The sequence below is a fragment of the Clupea harengus genome, chromosome 5, assembly GCF_900700415.2.
Source record: "Clupea harengus chromosome 5, Ch_v2.0.2, whole genome shotgun sequence".
Lineage (NCBI taxonomy): Eukaryota > Metazoa > Chordata > Actinopteri > Clupeiformes > Clupeidae > Clupea > Clupea harengus.
This window is the reverse complement of record NC_045156.1, coordinates 23,511,577-23,522,828: the sequence shown is the minus strand read 5'-3', so window position 1 is coordinate 23,522,828 and position 11,252 is coordinate 23,511,577. Positions and strand designations below refer to the sequence as shown.

The 11,252-nt window shown below is 41.9% G+C and overlaps 1 protein-coding gene across 1 annotated transcript; it reads right to left on the bottom strand.

The window, feature by feature from the left end:
* Positions 1 to 2,165: 2,165 nt before the first annotated feature.
* Positions 2,166 to 10,247, bottom strand: mfsd4aa (major facilitator superfamily domain containing 4Aa). The gene is made up of 10 exons (XM_012822561.3): positions 9,809 to 10,247; positions 8,214 to 8,412; positions 7,528 to 7,764; positions 5,903 to 6,059; positions 5,338 to 5,453; positions 4,747 to 4,920; positions 3,812 to 3,959; positions 3,406 to 3,476; positions 3,142 to 3,262; positions 2,166 to 2,500 (listed from the first exon to the last, which is right to left on the bottom strand). Exons 1-10 carry the CDS (start codon positions 10,039 to 10,041, stop codon positions 2,454 to 2,456), a joined length of 1,503 nt encoding a protein of 500 aa, XP_012678015.2. The 5' UTR covers positions 10,042 to 10,247; the 3' UTR covers positions 2,166 to 2,453.
* Positions 10,248 to 11,252: the final 1,005 nt, after the last annotated feature.

Sequence of the window (11,252 nt, the reverse complement as noted above, 5' to 3'; positions counted from 1 at the left end):
CGCTGGCATTATTATAGTATATTTACACCGCGTTCCACATTATTATGCAAATTACACTTTGCTCAGATTTTCCTAAATAGTAATGCACAGTCAGTCAGTATAATTTTCAAGTCATCAACTGTTAGAGTATAATTCAAATTTTATTGAACAAACCTCCCAATGATAACAGTATTTTTTTTCAAAAATTTAAAAAAAAACTTAAAATGCTGTTCCAAATTATTATGCAAGATATTTTATAGGTTGTAAAGAACTAAAAATGGTCATTTGTTGAATTTGCAGCATTAGAAGGTCATATTTACTGAAATAAAAAAAAGTTTTAATCAAAAAAATGTTAACAGGTCAAGTTACATGTAGGACCCCTTCTTTGATATCAACTTCACAATTCTTGCATCCATTGAACTTGTGAGTTCTTTGATAGTTTCTGCTTTAATGTCTTTGCAGGATGCCATAATAGCCTCCCAGAGCACCTGCTTGGATGTGAACTGCCTTCCACCCACATAGATCTTTTGCTTGATGATGCTCCAAAGGTTCTCAATAGGGTTAAGGTCAGGGGAAGATGGGGGCCACACCATGAGTTTCTCTCCTTTTATGCCCATAGTAGCCAATGCCCCAGGTATTCTTTGCAGCATGAGATGGTGCATCGTCATGCATGAATATGACTTTGCTACGGAAGGCACGGTTCTTCTTTTTGTACCACGGAAGAAAGTGGTCAGTCAGAAATTCTACATACTTTGCAGAGGTCATTTTCACACCATCAGGGACCCTGAAAGGGCCTACCAGCTCTCGCCCCATGATTCCGGCCCAAAACATGACTCCGCCACCTCCTTGTTGACGTCTCAGCCTTGTTGGGACATGGTGGCCATTCACCAACCATCCACTACTCCATCCATCAGGACCATCAAGGGTTGCACAGCACTCATCCGTAAACAAAACAGTTTGAAAGTTAGTCTTCATGTAGTCCTGAGCCCACTGCAACCTTTTTTGCTTCTGAGCTTGGTTTAGGGGTAGCCGAATAACAGGTTTAAGGACACTTGCATACCTCTTGTTGAGCAGCCTACATCTTGAAGTTCGCGAGACTCCAGAGGCACCAGCGGCTTCAAAAACCTGTTTGCTGCTATTCAATGGCATTTAAGTGGCTGCTCTCTTAACCCTACGCATTTGTTTGGCAGAAATCTTCCTTATTTTGCATTTGTCTGAACAAACCTGCTTGTGCTGTGAATCGGTGACAAATTTCTGCACCCTCTGATGATCAGGCGCAATTCTTTTGGAAATATCCAATGTTGTGATACCTTGACCAAGGTATTGCACTATTTGCCGCTTTTCAGCAGCAGAGAGATCCTTTTTCTTCCCCATTTTGCCTGAAACATGTAGCTTGCTTAATAATGTGGAACATCCTTCTTAAGTAGTTTTCCTTTGATTGGGCTCACCTGGCAAACTAATTATCACAGGTGTCTGAGATTGATTTCAATCATCGAAATAGCCCTGAGACACAATACCATCCATGAGTTTTTGAAAAACAAAAAAAATTAATGTTTATGACCCTTAAATTCAATTTGCATAATAATGTGGAACGCGGTGTAGAGAGTTTGAATGAAAAACATCCTCCACGGTTTGCTGATTTCCATTCGATTTGCCCATGCACAGTAATTCAACTATGGACTATGGCTATCTCTTACATTCCCTCACGTTCTCTCGGTTCACGTCTGGGCCAGCGCTTAGAATACACTTTTTTTTAATTCAGGTTAGATCCATTCACTGCTGCACTTTTTGGCCCTTATGTTTAAGTGCATTAAGATGTTTAGAAAATGGCAAAGTTTTACAGCCATGGGTATTTGGAAAGTGTAACAAACTGCACACATCTTGGATATTAAAAGGCAAAATGACAGCCTTGTATCACCTGATCTGACTGGATCAAAGGCATAATTTGGTTTCTCAACCTAGATACTTATGTAAACCTGCCCATCCAGAAATGTTATTTCAATGGCTATACCCTGGGCCCTACCCTGCTACAAATAATGAACTGACATAATGTTATCTTATGTCAGGGGTAGTGGAAATGTTTCGTGTCAATTATGTCAATGCTGGGTCATCGAGGGCAAAGAATACCACTGACCCTCAAACTATCCACAACCAGAAAAAAGAAACAATACAGAAAGCAATTTGCTTGAGTTGTATTTTTGTTATTTGTACAAAAATAAATGGATTCATTCGTGACATCATATGTAAAACAATTTACAGTTTCAGTTCACTCCTTTCACTAGGTGGTGGAGGAAAAAAAAAAGATTTGGTAATTATTTACATCTTTTATCGTTGATTGAGTGCAATTTTGATTTCACAGCGAATTGAAGGACGAGCCCCGCCGCCAGCAGCTTGCCGTTTCTCTCTTGTTCTCTTCTTTTCACCATCCCTCCCTTGCCTCTCCTTGTACCATACCACTGTGCCACACCTCCACCTCAGCCAACGTCGGCCTTCTCTGCCATTGTGTTCTTCTCAGCGTCACCTGTGAAACACACACACACACACACACACACACACACACACACACACACACACACACACACACACGCACGCACACACACACACACACGCACACACACACACACACACACACACACACACACAATGAAGCAGGGACTGAGGTCTTAAACAGGACTAAGATCTAATCTGGCTCTTAAAATCTAAACACACACACCTAAAGTTACATAAATAGTGAACTCCTGCCACACAGTAAAGTTCCAGCTTCTGAGGACCGTCAGAGGCAAATCACAGGCCTTCTGTCCCTTCAACCATTTCACTTTAACACGAATGCGGGCAGACATGAGAATGCTAACAAAAACAGCTACAGTCGTTTTTCTATTTCTATTACTATTTATTATTTTTATTTATTTCCAATAAATTGTTCCAAGCTAATGAAATCCTGAGCTCTCCCAGACTGTTGACACATTTATTTGGGTGTTGTCATTCGTCCTCTTTTGCAGCTCTTCTTCGGTTCTATCATAAACACGGATAGCTCATGTCTCAATACGTCACTGCACTCGTATAAAACATCAATTTGGCTTTGAAGGCCTGTGGAGGCTTCCCCTCGACATCATCTTATTTAGACTCCTAAAGGAGTGGTTATCCTAGAGAGTGGTGGGGTACCTGACGACTGGGACCTGTAAACCCGCCAGCAGAACAGGAAAGCGAGGAAGGAGCAGAGGCCCAGGAAGCTGAAGATGACTCCACACACCATGAAGCTGTAGCTGCCCTTACTGTGCATGACCTGGAGAGGGAACAGCACGGTATTTAGTCGTGCATGACATTTCTCAAAAAGCCTCTGGGTGGTGAGGTGATGGAGAATATGACCACAGGCACTGACTATGGCATAGGCTTTCTACACATGAGAAGGGCTCAATGGTTACTTACAGATCCCACAAGCAACTGGAGAAGCATCTCACCCATGCTGGCACTGGTCACAAGTACGGTGGTGGCACAACCTTTACGATAGGATATCGTGACAAATGAGAGACCTTGCATTAGTCAAGGAAGGCTCTCTAAAATAACCAGAGGAGTAATACAAATATTAACAGAGGACAGTCATGAACTTCACAGCTGCTGACAGATGCTGTCTTACGGTTGCACCACCACCACCACGGATTTATCAGAGAAACAAGGACATCTGTGGCAGCTATTGTCATTCCCCGTGGAGTAAACTGGCATGGCCGGGAAGCATGGAGCTACTGCTTGCACTGCTACAGGTATAAGTCCAACTACCAATTTTACCTAACAGAAGCACTAAGCTAAATGTGTGGAATGCTTTTAGAGGCAATACCTTTGTAGTTCAGCATGTCCTCAGTGTAGGCCAGCATGCAAGGATAGACACTGCTGATACAGAGTCCCAGAGCCAGAGTCCCCACAAACAGGAATGCAGCACTGGAGTACAGCATGAGTAGCATCAACAAGGTGAATATCACTCCCACCTGGGAAGAAATGGAGAGGGTAACAAAATGAACAGACAGAGAAAACATGGGCAGAGAAAGAAGAAAGGAAGACCAAGTTGTCGTAGAGAGCTTTGAATTTGGATAATGGGACAAAGGGAATCCCATTCATCTTGTAGGCATCTGGAAGAGGGATGGGCCCCTCTGGTATGTGAGTAGACCGGTGCAGTACCATGACAATGATGCAACTGACTGCGTCAGAAGTGATTCTCTTCTACTATAGAAGATCCTTTTAAAGCGATGCGTCAGTGCTGTGCAATGCTGCTGGGCCTGAGGAGCCGTGCCCCTGCAGCCGTGCCCATGCTACCGTGTGCCAGCTGTCAGCCACGAGACCTTGGCACACCAATGCATGTTAAGACTCAGACACACCCACATCAAACACACTAATCCACCATATACCACAGCAGGATCTGGTCTAGGGATGTTTGTTTTTAGTGGTATCGACAAGAAAACACTGGAAATTAATTTATGGGGACACCTTTAAGGAACAGATGATCTGCTACTGGCAGGAAACGGTGTATTTAGTGTAATATTAGACTGATTGACTGAAAAAGAGCAGAAGTGCCATGTTCCAGTAGAAGAAAAAAATATAAAAATAGTGATCAAAGTGGCTTTAAATCCTACTGCACGAGCGTGTGCTAGTGGGAACATGTTCTCCCCCCCCCCCCCCCCCCCACAGTGTCTACTGCTGTTGGAAGATGTTGAAGATGGGACTGTGTGCAGTGTACAGTATGTGCAGTCTGTTTGTGTATGTACATCAAGGACCTACCTGGTTGACAGTGAGTTGGCGGCTGGGTTTGAAGTAGTAGGTCATTGGTATGGATGCCAGTCGGCCCACTGTGATGGCTGCCCAGAAGACACTGGTCAGATAACCGGCCGTTTTATGGGGCATAGACAGAGGCTCAGCCACAGCGTACGAGTACACAAACCCCTCATAGGCACCCTGTTGGAAACACAGTCACTGTCTTCAGCACTGATAGTCTCTGAAGCCTATGTACAGTCAAACCCATCAGTATCTTCCATCCATTCATCCATGTAGTCATTCATTCTTCAATTATTGATAATAACAATAATAATAATAATAATAAACAACAATATATTCTTTTTATTATTATTAATAATAATAATAATAATAATATCAGATAACAGATCGTTAGCAATAGTCACTTCGTAGCATTTAAGGTCTTTTTTATGTGTGTGCATTTTGTGGCAGCTTGAGGATGCTTTAAAATATGACCAGGAGTAAGTACTCAAAAGGTTAATTTGTATTTAGTTTCAGCACAGTTTTCAATTCCGTTGTGACAATATAACAAAAACATTCCATCCTAGATGCCTCAATTAGTAATACGCCATCACTCACCACAATGCCATCAGAGAAGAATAGCACTAGTCCTCCCAGGACATGGATGCCAACAAATCCCAGTGGCTGTCCACTTTGGTCTCCATAACGACAACAGCTAAACAGACTCCGGTAATCTACATTACAATTTGTATTATTACATTACTGAACTTGTAAAATGACATTCTGTCTCAAATACACATGCCAACCATTTCTCAGACTTATTCACTCACACAAACACACACAGACACACACAAACAAACAAAGAAACCCCCGAACAGCAATAAATCTACATTGAAGTAGGACTTGTATGAATGTAAAACTGGATTACCAGACATGTGATACTGGGGACACACAAACCAAAACACCCAAAAGCGGACAGTAGTTCACAAGAGGTCAAATTTGATGATTAAGGCTAATTATAAGCTTAATATTTAAGCTTAATTATTAAGGATAATTATTATGTGATACACAATGCTAATTTGTGCCTTATTTCCCCCCAGCTCTATCTAGAGTGACCCGGTTGTTCTATCCCTATGATTTAGCACTGTGAAATGACAGCAATCGATGCTATTTGAGCCATTACCCATGTTGCTTTGGGATGCGGAGGCTGTTGAGGCAGTCGACCCCCGGACCCTCATGTCCAGCTTGTCTTTCTCCAGCAGACGGGTCCTGGCACCGTTGCCACAGCCCAGCATCCTCTCTTTGTACATGAGTATTAACACACCCATCGGAACAGGTAGCTAGAGGAGAGAGGCATAGTTATGGGTGTGAGTGCTCAGCTTTGGAACAGTGGATATACAGAGAAACACGGGAGGATTGTCAAGTTCAAGTCACTTATGCTTGCCTACAGAGTGATTGCTGGTTCTGCTCCCATCTACTTAAATGCTCTTGTAAGGGCAAATGTTACCCCCAGGATGCTCGTCTAAGCAGCGTCGTTTAGCACTGTGCAAGTATGGCAATCTAGACTATTCTTATTCGTAGTTCTACATTGGTGGAACGAGCTGCCTAGCACTACCAGAGCAGGGGCGTCCCTCTCTACCTTTAAGAAGCTCTTGAAGACCCAACTCTTCAGAGAGCACCACCCTTCCTAACTTGTACTTCTACTAGTACTTAACTTGCACTTACAGCAGTTACATTCCTGCACTTTCTTTCTATTTCTTATGTAAAATAGTATTTATTGTTACACTAGGTCTCTATTGCTCATAGCTTGACTGTTCTCTCCCTTGTAGGTCGCTTTGGACAAAAGCGTCTGCTAAATGACTAAATGTAAATATAATGTAAATGTCTGTGGGTCCAAGGTAATGAAAGGCCACGTCTGGGATAAAGATAAGCGTGTATTCCTTGGAATCCAAAGCAAAGAATGTTTGAGGGTTTTCAAGTTTGAAGGTCCTAGCTGTTCATGAGGGCATGAGGTAGTCCTGCTGCAAACATCTAGAACTGATATGTTATCAACACAGGTGTCAACAAATGGGTCTTCTGTTTCCAAACAGGGGAAAAAATGATAAAGCACAAATGATAGCCCATTAGGTGATTTGACACCATAGTGATTTAATGGCCCACATAAAAGATACATCTCATTGCAACCATCAAACTGTGCTGCTCTGGTTTTCTAATCAGGTTTACAACCTAAAATAGTCATTGACAGTGACTTGTACCACTGGTGAGTCTATTTATTGAAGTTCTAGGCTCTTTTGACTAAAATATATACTCCAGAGAATGGTATCGCAAGTAATATTAAAGTCATGAAAAAGAAACCTTCAAAATTATAAAAGAAACATTAAAAATACTGAAGCATGTGCTCCACAAGCCCAAGCAGAGGTGCAAAATATATCATTGCCATCAAATCACCTTAAAAAAAGACTAGAAAACAGTCGAGCTAACTAGGAAATAGGCCTAACTGTAAGGTCTGAACCTTGTAACTCAGCATGGAAAGAGATATGCACATTGTTTCACTATGCAAATAGAAACAGCATCATCATCCTTATCATGGGTCATACACAGCTGTTATGAGACTTCCAGCCAGCACACAACTGCTGACTTGTTCTGTTATTCAAATAATTATATCGCCAAGATAGGTGTATTCAGGTTAAATAGTCAGACAGGGACATTAACAGGTTCCATTATTGAATGTGAAGAATGTTCTCTAATCTCAAACGTTTTCCATCTAATTGAAGAAAAAGACAAATGGAAAAAAAAAATGGATCTCACATTGATCAGTGCCATTATCCAGAAAGCATAGGAGATGTTGGTAACCACCTCCCCCTCAGTGTGGAATGGGTAGTGGGACACGTTATGGGTAGGGAGACCGCCTAGCGTGTTCCTGATGTGGCGCATTGTGGTGGATCTGTTGGTCTGATTGGCCAGCACACAGGGCGTCTCTGACAAGAATGGGTCAGCAATCAGGGGGCTCACCAATGCCCCCAGCCCAACAAAGAAGTGAAGTACCTGCAGGAAGATTCAGGGGACAAACTTACTATTGCGGCCTCTTTAGCAAGCTGGCTTTACATTATGATACAACTATTACAAAGTGAAAATGAACCCTTTGACAACACAAATTCATTGCTGGGACTCTCCTAGGGTCTGTAATCAGCAATTACAATGGGAACAACATCTAGTTAGAAGAAACACTCAGAAAATTCTGAGGAGAAAGGCATCTGTTATTTTGCATATGTGACACATTAAAGAGGAGTGGATTCCCATGGTGGCCAAGTCCGGCAGTTGTAAGCAAGACAACTAACAGTATCTTCAAGGAATTTAAAGTCATTGACTTTTTTGGTCAGTAAGCTCTGAAAGGTTTCAAAAGTGCTATACTCCAATTCAGGGTTTCTGACACTCCAAAGCTGGAAAATCACCCTCACAAAAGAACAGAGGAGATCAGAGGAAGGCCTGCTGACCTGAAGGAATATGGTAGAATCTTTCTGGTACAGTTTAACCAGCTGAAGGTTGGCTATTGTGTCGATGATACCCATGGCCAGTCCAGCCACTGCCATGGCTACGGCCAGTGCCATCACCCTGTGACAGAGGGGAATCATGGCGAAGACGACCGAGATGACCAGGGTGGAGACGGCCAATGCTGACAACGAGCATTTTAGTCTGGGGACAAGAAATAAAGTCAGGTCCACTCTTCAAAAGACAAAATGGGTGCACTAGTAAACAAGGTGCTTGTGGGGTCAGTAAAACAGAACTGTTAAAGGCTTATCAGCACCAGGGAAAACAACAGGAGCAATCAGTAAGTCAGAGACATCCTCACAGTATGTGACTAACTGTGCCATGTATTTTTGAAATGGTGAATTTGTGTCAAATAAGATTAGCAACCACTCATCGCCTAGATATGAAGCATTCTTACTCATTTCTTTTGAGGAGAAAATTCTTCATAAAAAAAAAGCCTAGCACCTAAAACACTCCCTCACTACTTTTGTGAATGTTATCCTGCCCTTGTTGAGACCTCTGGAATGAACCACCTCATTCTTTATCAGAGGGGTTGTTGATTTGAGTCTCAAGTGAGCAGGTAGAGCAAACACTGAGTGACACATTTTTGGAAAGAAAATCCAAATATCAGCATGCTTACAGATAACAACAGGTCAGAGAAGGACAGAGTGAAATAGAGATAGGCAGAGTTTACTTTTATAGTCACGGCCAGAAAGTATCTGACTAACTGTTGACATGTTAAAAGTTTAACAAAAATAAATGACTGTATTAGCATGGTTTTTAAAAGATTAAGAAAGTTAAGATTAAGTGAACGCACACTTGAATACAGACAGGAAAATGTGAGGAATTGGTGTTCCTCAGGAAGGTGTTTTACTTGTCCTGGCACAATATCTTCAAAATTAAAAACAGATATCCAAGTCTGATATTCCAAATCAAACTAATGAGCTCCAAAAACAAGGTGATGTTAAGTCTGCGAAATATGAATGCCCCTCTGAGAGGCACAAAAACACATCATCTGTCTAAGAAGCCTCCGGACAGAAGAGACAACTCAATAGTGATTGGAAAGCGTGTGTGTGTTCATCAATGGGGCCTTAATGAGCACGTGACCTCCTGATATTAAACCAAACACATTTGGATTTTGACTGTAAACATCCGGATCATTTCGGAAGCTGCAAAATAAAAACACATTAAAACAAACAAATTAAAAATGTACACACTAAAACAATGACATTTTCTCCAGGGGAGCAAAATACGTGGAGAGAAGAAGTCGAAGAGGTTCTTTTTATATCCAGACCTCATTTCCGTTTGATGCCACAGTATACCTCAGAGAAGATTCAGATGAATTAAGGGAATAGTGCAGTCTGGAGGTAATGTTTGATGTCAGAGCGCATGGATGTGAATTCTAAATTGGCCACACACACAATACCGGCAGGCAAACTGACAGCCAACTCACCAATACACCAATTATCATTATGGCGCTTGCGCTTCCAGCCTAATCTCCAGTAATTTCAGTGACATGTTTCAGAAAACTAACGAGAAAGCATTTAATAGCTGTACTCACGATTTACTGAAGAGGCCACCGATGGAGCTGCCAAGAAAAAGAAATAACTGCTGGGAAAAGAAAACCCAGGTAATCTCCTGCAGGCTTGATTGCGTTTGACAGCGCAGGTCCAGAATGGTCGGACCTAGGAATGCCACGCACAACCCAAAACTGAAGAAGACACTCCAGTAAGTTAGAGTATGTTGCCAGTTGCTTTTGAATAGACCCCATACCCTTGAGTCCACGAACTTCATTGTTGTAAAACTTTGTTTTAAAGTTCAAAATTGTGTCCCCAGTCATTCGATTTTCATCGTGGTTATTGTGGCGGTGGTGTCTCAGACTTTAGAGTCTGGGTAATATTTGCGCTGTTACACCGATCCAGTTTGGCTTCTTGAGATAAGCGTCTGAAGTTTCCATAGGCTACTGTAGAGATGCGCGACTATTGGCAGTTTAGGTGATGGGGTGATAGGCCCTCCCTTTCTCTTCTCCCGGTGTTACAGCGTTTCCTGATGTTTGTGTTTCTCTGGGCGGAGATCCACCGGAATATTCATCCTCTACAGTCATGTCTACACACTTAAATTCAAGTGCTACAAACTGAGATGATTTCGTTCAGAGAGTCCTGAAACTACGAAATCAGTAATAAGCTTCTCTGAAAAGTAAGTAGACTACTGAGAGCTAGTCAACTGGGTCAAGACCAAGTAGGCTACAACATTGGCTAAGTCACAGCCAAACCTTGTGGAAAATGTACTTAGCAGTTAGTACTCAGTAAGTGTGCAAAATATACTCTACATTTATTAGATTGAAATATTTATTTGAAGTAAACCTTCATGTATTTTTTTAAGGATTTTTAGTTAGACCAGTTGTTTCTGGATACTTTGTAAGTGATTTTAAGTTAGGCCTATGTTTCTGTATACTTTAAGGGAATAGACTTGGGGTAGGCTAGGTCTCAACATAACCTACTGATACCTACTAATTGTTTTTAATATTCTTCTGAAAAGTAGCCTACAATACCGCTTGCGCCATGGTATTTATTGGTCTGGTGTTGTTTTTGTGTCCTTACACTTGTGACGGTGTGCTAATCACATTTCAGAGATTCCCATCAAAGGGCCAGTGTCGCCATGAACAGTTCCACCTGCTTGTGTCTTTGGGCGTGAACATGTGAAGCTCCACCCTATGCCCCGTAGCATCAAACCCAGCTCCATGTCCGCTGGGCCACAGTATCTCCTGGAGAGGCTGGGTGTGTGTAGGGGTGTGTTTTGCCATTGGAATTTATTTAGGTTTTACAGTAAGTAATGTAGTTAATCTTAAAATGCAAGTATCGGCAAAGACGCTGCCCTTAAATATTGAAATTTAAAAAATACTGGTATGTACGTTTGAAATCTCTCTTGAAAACTCTGAAAACTCTATCTTATAGAGTTACAAAGCTACACTGGTCAAAAGTACAGAAGCTACACTCATGTTCCAC